Source organism: Malaya genurostris, chromosome 3 (genome assembly GCF_030247185.1).
Source record: "Malaya genurostris strain Urasoe2022 chromosome 3, Malgen_1.1, whole genome shotgun sequence".
NCBI lineage: Eukaryota > Metazoa > Arthropoda > Insecta > Diptera > Culicidae > Malaya > Malaya genurostris.
Genome location: NC_080572.1, coordinates 114,408,248 through 114,422,857, shown reverse-complemented (window position 1 = coordinate 114,422,857; position 14,610 = coordinate 114,408,248). Strand labels below are relative to the sequence as shown.

The 14,610-nt window shown below is 37.9% G+C and overlaps 1 protein-coding gene across 1 annotated transcript in view; it reads left to right on the top strand.

Annotated features, from left to right (window-relative positions):
- Positions 1–6,179: 6,179 nt before the first annotated feature.
- The window catches only part of LOC131433934 (uncharacterized), a 46,635-nt gene continuing 38,204 nt past the window's right edge, over positions 6,180–14,610 (top strand). Inside the window, exons 1-3 of the mRNA XM_058600554.1 lie at positions 6,180–6,850; positions 6,911–7,239; positions 12,806–12,878. Coding sequence (XP_058456537.1) covers positions 6,270–6,850; positions 6,911–7,239; positions 12,806–12,878 — 983 coding nt within the window. The 5' untranslated portion in view covers positions 6,180–6,269. The remainder of the gene's footprint in view (positions 6,851–6,910; positions 7,240–12,805; positions 12,879–14,610) is intronic.

Sequence of the window (14,610 nt, the reverse complement as noted above, 5' to 3'; positions counted from 1 at the left end):
AAACGTGAAAAAATTCACAAAATGATTTTCAATGACCGTAAAGTGAAGTTGATCGAGATAGCTGACACCCTAAAGATATCAAAGGAACGTGTTGGACATATTATTCACGAATATTTGGATATGAGAACGCTTTGTGCAAAATGGGTGCCGCGTGAGCTCGTAATCGATCAAAAACAACAACGAATTGATGATTCTGAGCAGTGTTTGGAGCTGTTATATCGAAATAAAACCGATTTTTTTCGTCGATATATAACAATGAACGAAACATGGCTCCAGCACTTCACTCCGGAGTCCAATCGACAGTCAGCTGAGTGGACTGCACGCGATGAACCGAACCCAAAGCGTGGAAAGACTCAACAATTGACCGGTAAGGTTATGGCGTCTGTATTTTGGGATTCGCATGGTATAATTTTCATCGACTACCTTGAAAAGGAAAAAACCATCAACAGTGACTATTATATAGCGTTATTAGAGCGTTAGAAGGACGAAATTTCGAAAAAACTGCCTCATTTGAAGAAGAAAAAAGTTTTGTTTCATCAAGACAATGCACCGTGTCACAAGTCGATGAAAACCATGCTGAAATTGAACGAATTGGGCTTCGAATTGCTCCCTCACCCACCGTATTTTCCAGATTTGGCCCCCAGTGACTTTTTCCTGTTCTCAGACCTCAAGAGAATGCTGGCTGGTAAAAAATTTAGAAGCAATGAAGAGGTAATCGCTGAAACTGAGGCCTATTTTGAGGCAAAGGACAAATCGTACTACAAAAATGGTATCGAAAAGTTGGAAGATCGCTATAATCGCTGTATCGCCTCTGATGGCAATTATGTTGAATAATAAAAACGAATGTTGGCAAAAAAATGTGTGTTTCTATTAAACAATACGAACTTTTCAGCCGAACTGTTAGCAACAGATATCGCACAACTGTCGAACTATTTTTCCTGCGGTATTGCTTCTTGGAGCAGAAGTGAAGACATTAAATTTAATTTTATCACAATTCGTTGATTGAAAGTCGAGTAATCCGTAAAATAACATGACGAATCTACAGTCGGTGTTGAACAGTCGTTCGCACCGCACGCGTATAGCTCTTGGCTCCTGGAATTTTTTTCTGGCTACCTAGAGTTTCATTGATTCAAGGCTTCAGTCTTTTTCAAGGCTACCTGAATCACTAACTAAGTGACTAAGTGATACAAAGAGTGATATTAGAGTGACTAAGTGATACAAAGAGTGATATTAGAGTGACTAAGAAATTAATCAGCCTTTTTTAAGGCTAGCTAGGAGTCTAATCGAAGACTAATTTAGCCTAGTTAATTTAATTTAAAATTTCATTAATTTCAAAAATGCCTGCGTCCAACCGGAAAGGCAACAAGCCTAAGGCTAAAAATAATTCAATACGGAATAAATCACAATCCGTTATTCAACATTTTTCTAATAACATTCACGATCTTATAGAATCTGAATGTAAAAATAAAAGACAACGGACGGATTTCCCTTCCGTTGATCCTATGCCGTCTAACAATATTTACGAGATTCTTCCTGAATCCGATTGTAGCGACATAGAAGAAAATTCTTCAAAAATTCCCAAAATGGACGCATGTCGTTCTGGGAAGAAACATCAATCTATGCCACCAGTGACGGTGATGATTTCCGACTTCAAAGCATTCCGTACTGAGCTTTTTACTTTTCTCCCGAAAGTAAAAGTCTCATTTCAAATCGGACGAAGAGGAGAATGTCGAGTCTTGGTGGATGGATTGGAAGATTACGAACGTCTTATTCGATATTTGTCCGAAAAACTTCATAAATTTTATTCATATGATATAAAATCAGACAGACCCTTCAAGGCTGTCTTGAAAGGATTATCAAATGATCAAAGTATTGATGAAATTAAAAATGAACTAAAAGAATTGCTTGGTTTTGCCCCTTCCCAAGTAATACTTATGAAAAAAAGAGCGAATGGTACTTCTAAACCACGCTCTGGAATTTCCCATGAACTTTACCTAATACACTTCAATCGAAGTGATGTAAACAATTTGAAAACTTTAGAAAAAGTACGTTTCATTTCCCACATTAAAATTCATTGGGAACATTATAAACGGCATAATCGTATTGCAAACTTAACGCAATGTCGTCGTTGCCAAGGCTTCGGTCATGGAACCAAAAATTGTCATATGGATATACGGTGTTTGAATTGTGGTAAATCACATTCGAAAGACGTTTGTACAATGAATGAAACCACTGATAAATTTTCATGTTCAAATTGCAATGGAAATCATAAATCCAATTATTTGAAATGTCCTGTCAGGGAAAAAATTTTAAACGCTCGTTCGCTTAGACAACAAGTCAAATCAACGACCTTAAATTTACAGAATATACCTGAAAATTCTTCTAAGGCACCTGCCAATTCGTCTTCTAACGAAAACAATTTATTGACAGGTAGATCGACCTCGTCATCATCTTCTTCTAATGTCAGTTATGCTGGTATATTAGGTAGAAAGCTATCTCCTATTTCTTCTAATGTAAATATTCAAAACACAGGACCGCCTTGCAGTTCTTCTTCGAACGAAAACAATTTATTAATAGGTAGACCGGCCAAATCATCTTCTTCTAATGGCAGTCTACCTACAAATATTCCTTCAATGCCATTCGCTTCTTTAAATGAAGTCGATTTAGGCGATATAACTGAAAATAAAATGATCTACCTACAAGATCAACTTTTTCAAATGATCATCCAAATGAATTCGACTTCATCACTTTTTGAAGCATTTCAAATCGGATGGAAATTTGCAAATAATATTATAATGAATTTAAAATTTAACAGTGATGTTAAATAATTATTTGAATATTTTAAATTGGAATGCTCGATCTTTGAAATCGAGTGAAGATGAATTTTATAATTTTCTCAAAGTTCACAAAATTCATATTGCCATTGTGACAGAAACTTTTCTTAAACCAAATGTAAAATTGAAAAGTAATCCACATTATGTGGTTCATCGATTTGACAGGTTTACTGGAATTGGTGGTGGAGTTGCCATTTTTGTCCAACGGCAAATTAAACATCGAATTTTACCTTCTTTCAATACTAAAGTTATTGAAAGCTTGGGAATCGAAGTTGAAACCATTCATGGAATTTATTTCATCGCTGGAGCATATTTGCCATTCCAATGCACCGGCGAACAATTAAATTTCTTTAAAGGCGATTTGCAAAAACTTACAAGATATCGATCGAAATTTTTCGTAATAGGGGACTTAAATGCTAAGCATGTCCAGTGGAATTGTAGGCAAAATAACAGTAATGGTAAAATACTTCATAATCAACTCTTAGCTGGTTACTTTACAGTTCTTCATCCCAGTAATCCTACTTGTTTCTCTTCCGTGAAAAACCCGTCTACAATTGATCTGGTTCTAACAGATCAAAGTCACATTTGTAGTGAACCGATTACTCATGCTGATTTTGACTCAGATCATCTTCCTGTAACATTCAGACTTTCCAACGAAGCTATAATTAATCCAATTAGTTCTATTTTCAACTATCATAGAGCTAATTGGTTGGATTACAGATCTCACATTGAAAATCATGTGGATCATGAAACTATTTTAGAAAATTCTGCGGACATCGACACAGCAATTGATAATTTGAATCATTATATTATCGAAGCTAGAAATCTTTCAGTTCCCAAAGTTCAAACTAAATTAAATTCTCCTATCATCGATGACAATCTTCAACTGCTCATTCGGTTGAAGAATGTTCGTCGACGACAATATCAACGTTCTCGTGATCCTGCTATGAAAAACATAGTTAAGGATTTACAAAAAGAAATTAAACATAGATTTACTCTTTTGCGAAATGAAAATTTCGCTAAAGAAGTTGAACAAATTAAACCATATTCTAAACCTTTCTGGAAACTTTCTAAGGTTCTTAAGAAACCTCAGAAACCAATTCCTGCTCTCAAGGAAGGAAATCAAATACTTCTTACAAATGGTGAAAAAGCTCAAAAACTTGCTCAGCAGTTCGAGAGTGTCCACAATTTTAATTTAAACGTTGTGAGTCCTATTGAAAATGAAGTCTCACTGAAATATGATCATATTTCAACCCAAGTGTTATCACACGATGACATTATTGAGACGAATTTTGATGAAATTAAATCAATTATTAGGAAACTCAAAAACATGAAGGCTCCTGGTAATGATGGAATTTTTAATATTCTTATTAAAAATCTTCCCGATGTTGCCTTGAGACTCCTGGTTAAAATTTTCAACAAGTGTTTTTCATTAGCTTACTTCCCAAAAAGATGGAAAAACGCTAAAGTAATTCCTATCCTAAAACCTGATAAAAACCCAGCAGAAACATCAAGTTATCGCCCAATTAGCTTACTTTCTTCTATCAGTAAACTTTTTGAAAAAATTATCTTGTTAAGAATGATGACTCATATAAATGAGAATTCAATTTTTTTACCAGAGCAGTTTGGATTTCGTCATGAACATTCAACTACTCATCAACTTGTCAGAGTAACGAACATGATAAAATCAAATAAATCTTCTGGGTTATCCACTGGAGTTGCTCTTCTAGACATAGAAAAAGCATTCGACAGTGTTTGGCACAAAGGTTTAATAGCAAAAATGTCTGATTTCCAGTTTCCTATTTATTTGATCAAAATGATTCAAAATTATTTAACTGATCGTACTCTTCAGGTTAGCTATCAGAATTGTAAATCTGAATTGCTACCCGTACGAGCCGGTGTTCCGCAGGGTTCGAGTGTAGCTCCAATCTTGTATAATATTTTCACTTCTGATCTTCCAAATCTACCCGTTGGTTGTCAGAAATCGCTATTCTGTGACGACACAAGTCTGTTAGCCACAGGTAGAAATCTAAGAGTGATCTGCAGTCGCCTACAAAGAAGTTTAAATATTTTCAGTGATTATCTGTCAAAATGGAAAATTAAACCAAATGCAGCAAAAACGCAATTAATTATCTTTCCTCACAAGCCAAGAGCTTCTTTTCTAAAACCAAACAATAATCACATTCTCAAATTGAATGGCTTGGAATTGACATGGTCTGATCAAGCTAAATACTTAGGTTTAACGTATGACAAAAAACTCACTTTCAAGGATCACATTGAAGGAATCCAGGCAAAGTGTAATAAATATATTAAATGTTTATATCCTCTTATAAACAGAAATTCTAAGCTCTGTCTAAAAAACAAATTGTTAATTTATAAACAAATTTTCAGACCAGCCATGCTTTATGCGGTACCAATTTGGTCAAGCTGTTGTTCCACCAGGAAGAAAACGCTTCAAAGGATTCAGAATAAAATTCTGAAAATGATTCTGAAGCGTCCTCCCTGGTTTAGTACAAATGAGTTACACAGACTCACAAATATAGAACCATTAGATGTAATGTCACATAATATTATAAGCAAATTCCGACAAAAATCGATGCAATCTTCAATTGAATCGATTCGCTCTCTGTATTAGTTAGTAAGTTAGTATATAGGTTCCTTTTCCCCATTACACAATACAAGTAGGTTTAGAATTTTCCCTACACAAAAATCTCAGAATTGCGGAAGCAAATGATGTCTTCATGGTAATAACCAAATCATATATATATAACAGGGCTGAAAAGTCACCACTTGTGGCTGAACACCCAATTTAAATCTTAATAATTTAATTTTAACTCATATTCCAATAAATAGTTATTAAAAAAAAAAAAAAAAAAAAAAAAAAAAAAAAAAAAAACATGACGAATCTACATACTAATGAGACTTCTATTGGAACAAAAACCTTATTTATTCGGTGTTTATCTTTTAAGGATTTTGCCCATTCATGTCCCATGTACTGATCCCTATAATCGATCAACAATAGTGAAATACTGCGAGGTTTAACAATTTCGATTATTGATGTGAATTTTGCTATAATAATCTGGGGCATATTTCAGCAAAACATTCTCAATTTAGTCATTGAATACACGAGTTGCGTATCTCTAATCAGGACATACACTTGTTTTCAATTAGTTGTGTTACCCAAAATAAAAATGCGATGACACAGAATAGAATTTCAGAACACAACACAGCGTGCGAGATAAGTACTTGCAAGCACCTTTTTCCATTAATTTGTCGGTGATACGAATGAATAAATGGCGTGTTTATCGCAGTCCCGATCGTTCGCTATTTCAAGGATAAAAACAATTGTACGAGTCGAACTTGCAACAGTGATATTTCAAAACTGTTAACTGTAAGATTGTCAAATCTTCGAAATAATATCGAAAAAAATTAAAAATGAAACTTCTCGCGGTTTACACAATCGCACTGCTGATTGGTATTCATAACGCTATTAACGTCGATCCTGAATGTGTAGGAATTCGTAATGGAAGTACTTTTCGACATGTAAAAGATTGTGCGCGGTATTATTCTTGCAGAGAAGGAAAGTTCGAAGCTCACACATGTCCAGCTGGGCTAAATTGGGACCAAAGACGGCGTGTATGTCTACCACCGGACATGGTTTTGTGCCAACTAGGTCCGTTCTTACCAACTACTGATCCTAAGCCAATCTGGACTACACCACCATCCGTCGCAACAACAGTAACTGTTGCGATTAACCAGAATGAAGAACCCGTCAATGCATACAAATGCCCATCCTTTGGAGTATCAAGTGTCCCGCATCAGCACAGCTGTGCTAAATATGTAATGTGTTTTGACGGCAAACCAGTAGTTCAAAACTGTGCTCCGGGTCTGCACTTCAACTCTCAATCTCAACAGTGCACCTTTCCAATAAACGCAAAATGCGTTCTGCAAGATGGCATCTGTCCCGCCAACAACGACAAACTAGTTTTCATTGCTGATAAATTCGACTGTGCCAAGTTAGATATCGATGGAACAGTGTAGTTTTATCCTGATGAGTAAACTATCTTCAATTTCAGGTACTACTACTGCTACAATGGAGAACCCCACGAGAACAGCTGCGGAGATGGCCTTCACTGGGATCCCGTTAATAATTGGTGTACTCCCGTTGAGCGCTCACATTGCACCAATTTTTCTCCATTCAAGGAAATCGATGAACCATTCTTGACTCCAAAAACTGTTCCCTGCGGAAATCCATCCGCTCACTGGGTGGAACATCCGAGAAGCTGCCGCCATTATTACCTTTGCTACAAAGGGAAAGCAACTCTAAAACGTTGTGACGACGGTCTGTACTGGGACTACAAGCAAGGATCATGCAACTATGGAATACTGTCGAGTTGCAATAAAGGCAATTGATAAAAAAAGTCAAAAATTACCAAGTGAAAATAAAAAAATCTGTGAGCCTGTATGAAATGGATAAATGAAGATGGTAGCGTTTACAAACAATTCTGACCCTGTTATTTACCTCGTTGTTGAAAACTTAAAAAATTGATAGCTTTTAAAATTCCGTTGAACTTGAAATTATAGATTTCATTGAATCCAACTTAAATATACGGAATGATTCATCACGGAGCCAATGTGACGTTCTTATAAATTTAGTAGTAAAATTGCCTAACTACTCCCTACAAGGCTCCAAGCATCAATCGAATATTTGAAGTTATTCACGTTTCAGTCATAACTCTGAACTTTATAGCTCTGTGATTTGTGGATGGATTTATATGGTTTGATTATCAATCAATTCGAAAACATTTAACTTGAACAAACAAAATTGTAGAGGTTTTCCAATCGTAAACTTTAACAGAAGGTCTAATGATCTATACAATTTTACTAAATTTTGTCCAGATACGACGGCCGGTTTCGAAGATACAGAGTGATGAGGGTTTTAAATTTCTACTTCACCTAAAGAGCGACGATGCAAAATATGGAAAAATTCTTCCAAGTTGAGTTCAAAACTTTTACAATTCATTTCTCAGTATAGTGTGCGCTAGAGCGAAAGGAAAAAAATCCTCCCTTATCCACCTATTGGTGTGAAAATGCTACACAATAATATTTGTCGTCAACCAGTTCGGACGCGTTTTCAATTTGCTCCAAGAACCGCGGTGCGCGAGTTTATTTAATTTGCTTTTTAATCAAAACAGTATTGCTTTTTGTTTATTATTCGCTATGACCTGCGAAATTTGCGCTTTGGATACCACCGTCGACTCGGTTATGTGGACATGTGTTGGATGCTCACGAAAATTTCACGCCACCTGTGTTGGAGTGTCTATTCAGCGGGGTTCACTGCGGAGAAGGGATAGAAGAGTTATTGACGTAAACTCTTATATACTGCCCTGCTGTGAGTCCTGTCAAGAGCTTGTTAACGCAAAAATGGACCTCGATAGACTAGTAGAACAACAAAAGCTTCTTGAACGTCAACTCCATTCAAACACGGAAGTTGTGCATAAACTTTCGATGCAACAAGAGAAGCCAAGCTTAGTTCATGAGGCTATAGATGCCCAAGAAATATTGCTGAAAAATGAATTGATTTCAATAAACAAAAATAGCAGCTTGACCGGCAGTGTTGTTGCCATTAAAAACCATGAAGGAAAACGTGTACAATGATTTAAAAAAACTGACTTCCGAATTATCATCTGAGTTACGTGATATGAATAACGAGCTAAACCATATCAACCAGCTATCTCTTGATACTGCGGCCAGCTGCACCATGAACGTGAGTTCGACATTGGCCATTAACATTCTTGACGAAATCAAGTCTTTGTCAAAACATTTGGTAGCAGCGAAGAAAACCTGTGCAAATACCAGTGTCCAATGCCTCAGGCCTCAGTTTGGCGGCAGAATTATGCAAAGTAGATAATTCTGGATGGCGCTTTCTTGGCGCTAAAAAAGTATGGAAATCGGACTGGAGTGACCACGATGCGCGAGAATCTAGAAGACTACATCAGCAGAAACAAGCTGCAAAAGCTAGAAGTCACAAAAAGCAAAAAAGGCGGGTGAGTAATGTCAGAGACATAACTGGATGTCGTGAATACGAAAAAACTGACACGCTCCCATCACTTTTCCGAATATCAGTTAGTTGATTGATTATATGAATTGTGCAAGCTTTCCTCTTTTTCACTAATAGAATTTGAAGCGATACACCTACATTAAAGTACAGTTTAGTTACATTAAACAGCTACTATTCTACAACTATATATTCCAAACTTGAAACAATTCCTTTTTAATTTGCTAATATAGGAAGCTAGGTACGACAAATTTGTAGTTTATTTTTATTGAAGCTATGAAGTTCGAAGATATCTGATTCTTCTCGAAATTTCAGTACGAGACAATTGCAATGGCCTGGTCTGAAATGTATCTACGATCTTCGGTATGCAAGAGTGATTCTAATAATAATAATAATAATGATAATAATAATAATAATAATAATAATAATGATAATAATAATAATAATAATAATAATAATAATGATAATACAGATTAATCTGTATATATGGCAACCCTGTTTCGCAAGGCATCTTTTCACACGACCCCATACTAGTATAAACATGTGTTCAACATCATCATTTTCGCTTTCGCATTGCCGTTCGTAATTGAATGTGTTAGTGACGGTACAAATCTGCTTTTCTACCTGTCTTCGGAGCCATCGTTCTGACGGTGTCTCGTACGTACAGAGTAGCTGCTTTAACTTAAATGACGCTATTTCTCACATCACATTTCCTTTTATACGTGCTAGTGGTAGCACGGTAGGACGTCCCCTTTGTTAGAATTCCTTTCCTATACGCAGAACGGGAAACAGTCAAACGATATAAAAGAGAGAGTTAGCAGAGCGGCAGCCAGTAATACTGAATGGGTCGTCGAGCTGTGGAGGAACAATTAAGGGCAAGGCAAAGTCCCGCTCAAACCGTGCTGGTCTGAAGTGCCCAGTTGGCGGCAGAATCCATCGTTTGCCTCGGAAGGGGAACTACGCCGAGCTTGTCAGTGCTGGTGCATCGGTCTATCTGGCGGCAGTGATGGAGTACTTTGTTGCCGAAGTGTTGGAGTTGACCGGTAACGCTGCCCATGACAACGAAAACGAAAATCATCCCTCGTCATCTGCAGCTGGCCATCCGTTGAAAACCCCGTCCTTTTCAGGATGACCACATCACTGTGATAAAGAAATATTTAGAATTGCTTTAAGTTTAGCCAGTTCTGATACGCCTGGAAAGTAGAATGCGCAAATCAAGTGGAAACATTTGTTCTAACAATTTTTGTTTTCGGCCGCATACTAAAGTACTCGCGACAAAAATACATATTGATCTGTGGCAACTCTGTTTCGCACGGCATATTTGTAAACTAGTACAAAGATGTGTTCAAAATCATCACTTTCGCTTTCGCATTGCCGTTCGTAATTGAATGTGTTAGTGACGGTGCAAATTATTTTAACTCCCATCTTGATGAATCTTTTGGTAGGAAATATTGAGATCTGAGATGGTTCTCGTGTGTGTCTTGTTTCGGCAATGGGCCTTGCTGGACTTTTTGGCTGCCTTTTTCGGTTTCATTGTGCTGACGGTGTCTCGTGCATTCATATCGGGAAACAATGAGACGACAGGTCCTCGATGTTGCTGTCGTGTGTCTTGTTTCGGGGAGAGTTGCTCAGCAAATGATAGGAAAATGATGATGATGATAAATTCAAATTTATTTGTATTCGTTTTTGGTTTACAATCGTTTTCTTTATAGAGTAAGTGATACAGCTTATTGCTTTTCAAACTTCGTATTTCTGTTTTGTTAAGTAGTTTTAATCTGTTTGAATTGTTTTGCATTTGCAGCATATTTGATTATCAACAAGAATTTTGTTTTGTTTCTGGTTATCCTTAAGCCTAAATTATCCTAATACCTAATTTTCCTAATTCTAATTTTATTTACAATATTTACAATATTTACAAAATTACGAATAAATACTTCGTATAGTTTGCCATTCTGACATTAATGCTTTGTTCATATGCTTCGTTGCATTGTTATTTATTCTGGTTTGAATCGGGTCGAGATTTGCCAGTTGATGGATACGAGATATTCTTGTTCGTCTTGGAAGATTTAGTATCATTCTCAGGAATTTATTTTGTACTATTTGGAGCTTTCTTCGATGCGTAAGTGCACAGTCTTTCCATACCGGAGAGGAGTACTCCAGCATGGGCAGAACGACTTGCTTGTAGACAGTCAATTTATTGGTTTTAGACATTTTAGACTTACGGTTTATTATCGGATATAGCTTTCGCAGCATGACAGTACTTTTGACCACTCGATCATCTATGTGAGCTCGGAAGAGTAGCTTACTGTCCATTAAAAGGCCAAGATAACGAGCAATTGCGGACCATTCCACTTCGGTTTCCATCACCTGAATGTTTGTACTTGGTTTAAGACGGTCAGTATTTCGGTGAGGAAATACGATTATTTGCGTTTTGGCCGCATTGACCCGAATTTTCCATTTGTTCAGATACGAGGTGTATGCATTGAGACCGTTTTGCAGTTTTTTAACCAGTGTTTTTATGTACCGTCCGGTATAACTGATAGCGGAATCGTCCGCAAATAACGAGAGAGTTCCTTCAGCTGGTAGAGGTGGAATGTCTGAAGTGTATAGATTATAAAGTAGTGGACCCAAGATACTACCTTGCGGTACACCCGCCGGTATGTTGTACGGATTCGAACAGACTTTCGATAGGCATACCTGTGATGTCCTATCTTGAAGATAGTTAGAAATAATTTTGGTTAAATAAATCGGACAGTTTTGCTGGAGAAGCTTGTATGTCAAGCCGTCGTGCCAGACGTTGTCGAATGCCTTTTCGATATCAAGGAACGCCATCACCGTAGTTTTAGCTAGTTCTTTGGATCGTTTAATTGATTTTAGAACTCTCTGGAGCTGATGGACAGTTGAATGACCTCGCCTGAATCCAAACTGAGAGTCTAGGAGGATATTATTCTCGTTGGTGTGCTCAAGAAGTCTTGAATAAATGACTCTTTCGAACAATTTGCTTATAGAGGAAAGTAAGCTTATTGGTCTATAGCTTGATGGGTTGGTGGGATCTTTCCCCGGTTTAAGAATGGGAATTACTTTGGAAAGTTTCCATATGGATGGAAAATAACCAATTTCCAGACAGCGGTTGAACACATTGACCAAAAGGTTAAAAGTTTTTGGTCCGAGATTCTTGAGAACAATATTGAAAACTCCATCAAAACCGGGAGCTTTCATATTATCTATTGATTATAATGCTTATCACGGAGGGGGTTGAACAGTTTTCCACCATATTGGTTAGTACAATATCCAGTATGGTGCCTTGTCCGGTCGGTGAGTAGTATGTTGGTGAACCTGGGTAAAGCACTGTGTAGTGACCAGCCTGAAGATCATTTGCCATCACGACACCGTTGCAGTTGTTTCTTGCGTTTCCCCATAGCGGATGGCGGGCGTTTAGATCACCAATAAGGAGGAATTTTCCTTGTCTCCTGGTTAGCTTCTGGATCTCGTTTCTCAGTCGCATTGCAGAGCCATCCACTTTTTTGCACTGTCTTGGGCAGTATGCTGCTATCACTTCGATAGGTCCTTTGGGTGTCTTCAACTCGATGCCAACAGCTTCGATTATCGATAGTCGGTAGTCGGGAAGAGTCCTATATTCAAGCCCCTTGCGGATGGCAATAGCTACACCACCATGCCGTGCTCCCGGTCGGTCCAAACGGCAGAGAAAGTGATGAGGTAGAGAGAAGTTCACTGAGGGTTGGAGATGGGTTTCGGTAAAGACTGCTATATCTATTCGGTTTGTTTGTAGAAATTCGATAATTTCCAGCTTTTTCGCCGCTATCGAGCGGGCATTCCAGTTAAGGATTTGGGCGGTGAATGCTGAAGCTCATGAACATTTGCATCATGTGCATCATCATTTTTTGCATTTCAGCCACCATCGCAGCCAGTTGTGCAACAGTGTTTGAAATTGAAGTGGCAGCTGATCCCATTTCAGGATGTGGACCGTTTGTATTCGGATCCGGAAATGGTTGATTCTGTTGATTCCATTTAAAACCGGGGGGAATCGGTGTAAAATGATCGTGTTGACTAGGGCCTTTTCTGTTATTCGATGGAGGCGGAAGCTCGGGAAACATTTCCGGATCGATGAGAATATCTCTTTTCTTTTTTGTCTGTTGGTTTCTGATGGTTGCTTGTGCCCGAATTTTCCGGTACTCTTCACGTTTGGGACACTGTTTATCCGTAGTTTGATGATTGCCGGCACAGTTAGCACATTTGTATTGACATGCACCGTCGATTTCGCAGTTCGCTGTTAGGTGCTCCTGGGAACAATTGTTGCACTTTGGTTTCATATTACAGTTGCGGGTACCATGACCAAAATTTAGGCACCGCATGCACTGTGTAACACTACGATTTGGGCCTCTGTACGCCTCCCATTGCACTATGATATGGCCGAGCGAACGAATAGCCTTCAGCCCGCCGAGGGTGACACTACCCTTTTGGAAATGTACGAGGTACAAGCAGTCTCGATATTTTGCTGTTTGATTCCTTCTTGTTATCGGAAAAACAGCAATCGGCTTCAATTTGTAGACTTCACTTAATTCACTCAAGATATCGTTAGTTTCCATCGCTGGTAGACCTCGAATCACTGCCTTGAATGGTTTAGCTGCTGCAATGTCGTGGGTGTAAAATTCAGCTCCTGTCTTAGCCAGATAGGTTCTCGCCTTGTCAAAATCTTTCTGCGTTGACATGATAAGCTTCGTTCCCATGCTTGCATTACACGTTGCAGTTTCGGGAGGGGAACGGTTTTACCCACCAGTGGGGGCAATTTTATTTTTGCCTGTACGGTAACATTTTCGGGTTTGTCGGAGAAATCAGGATTTATCGGCGTACCCGATGTGTGTACGGAGTACTGATCATCACAATCGTCGACTTCTGGCAGTATATCGTAAACATTATTTTGCTTACGATTGTCACTTGAATTATCGAAGGCATCAGCACCGCTGGAGGTGCTGCCACGCTTTCCCTTTTTTAACAAAGGGCTGATATGCGATTTTGTGGGAGAGAGAGACTTTTTCTTTCTCTTGCCACCCATTCTCAGCGCGTTTAACTCTTTGTAACTGTAGGAGAATTCTAACCGTGTTCACTTTACGAATGCTAACACTAGAATGATAGGAAAAGTGAACCATTCAACTTTTATATGGATGCTCTTGTATAAATACAGACATCTCGCGTTCTGATTGGCTGGTGCTGTCATGGGTTAAATCAAACAGGTTTTTCAATAGTGTACTATTGAAAAACTTCAATATTGTTGTAATACACGTTCAAGTTGAAGATTTTCGATTCTATTGGTAGTTAGATTATATAAATCCTTCTACAGATCACTGAGCTATGAGCTTTCAAAATACGAGAAAGGCAAACGCGCCATATGAATTATCCTCTTTGATACTCGTTTATACCAAACATTTCAGAAAAGTTTAATTGTGAACTATTTAAGAATATGTCACACAACTGAAAGTTTTATCATAAAATTGTGATCATATTTCCGATGGCATGTAGCAAGAATTATGTTGATTCGTTAGATATAACAGGAGATATTCACGATCAAAAACTTATCACTCTCTCAGAGGGTAAATTTTGAAAAGGCGCCCCATAGTAAAGTAAGTCGTATTCACGACAAAAAGTCATTCAAGAATTTGAAAATGAACAACACTGTAAACAACAGCAGCAACAATTTAA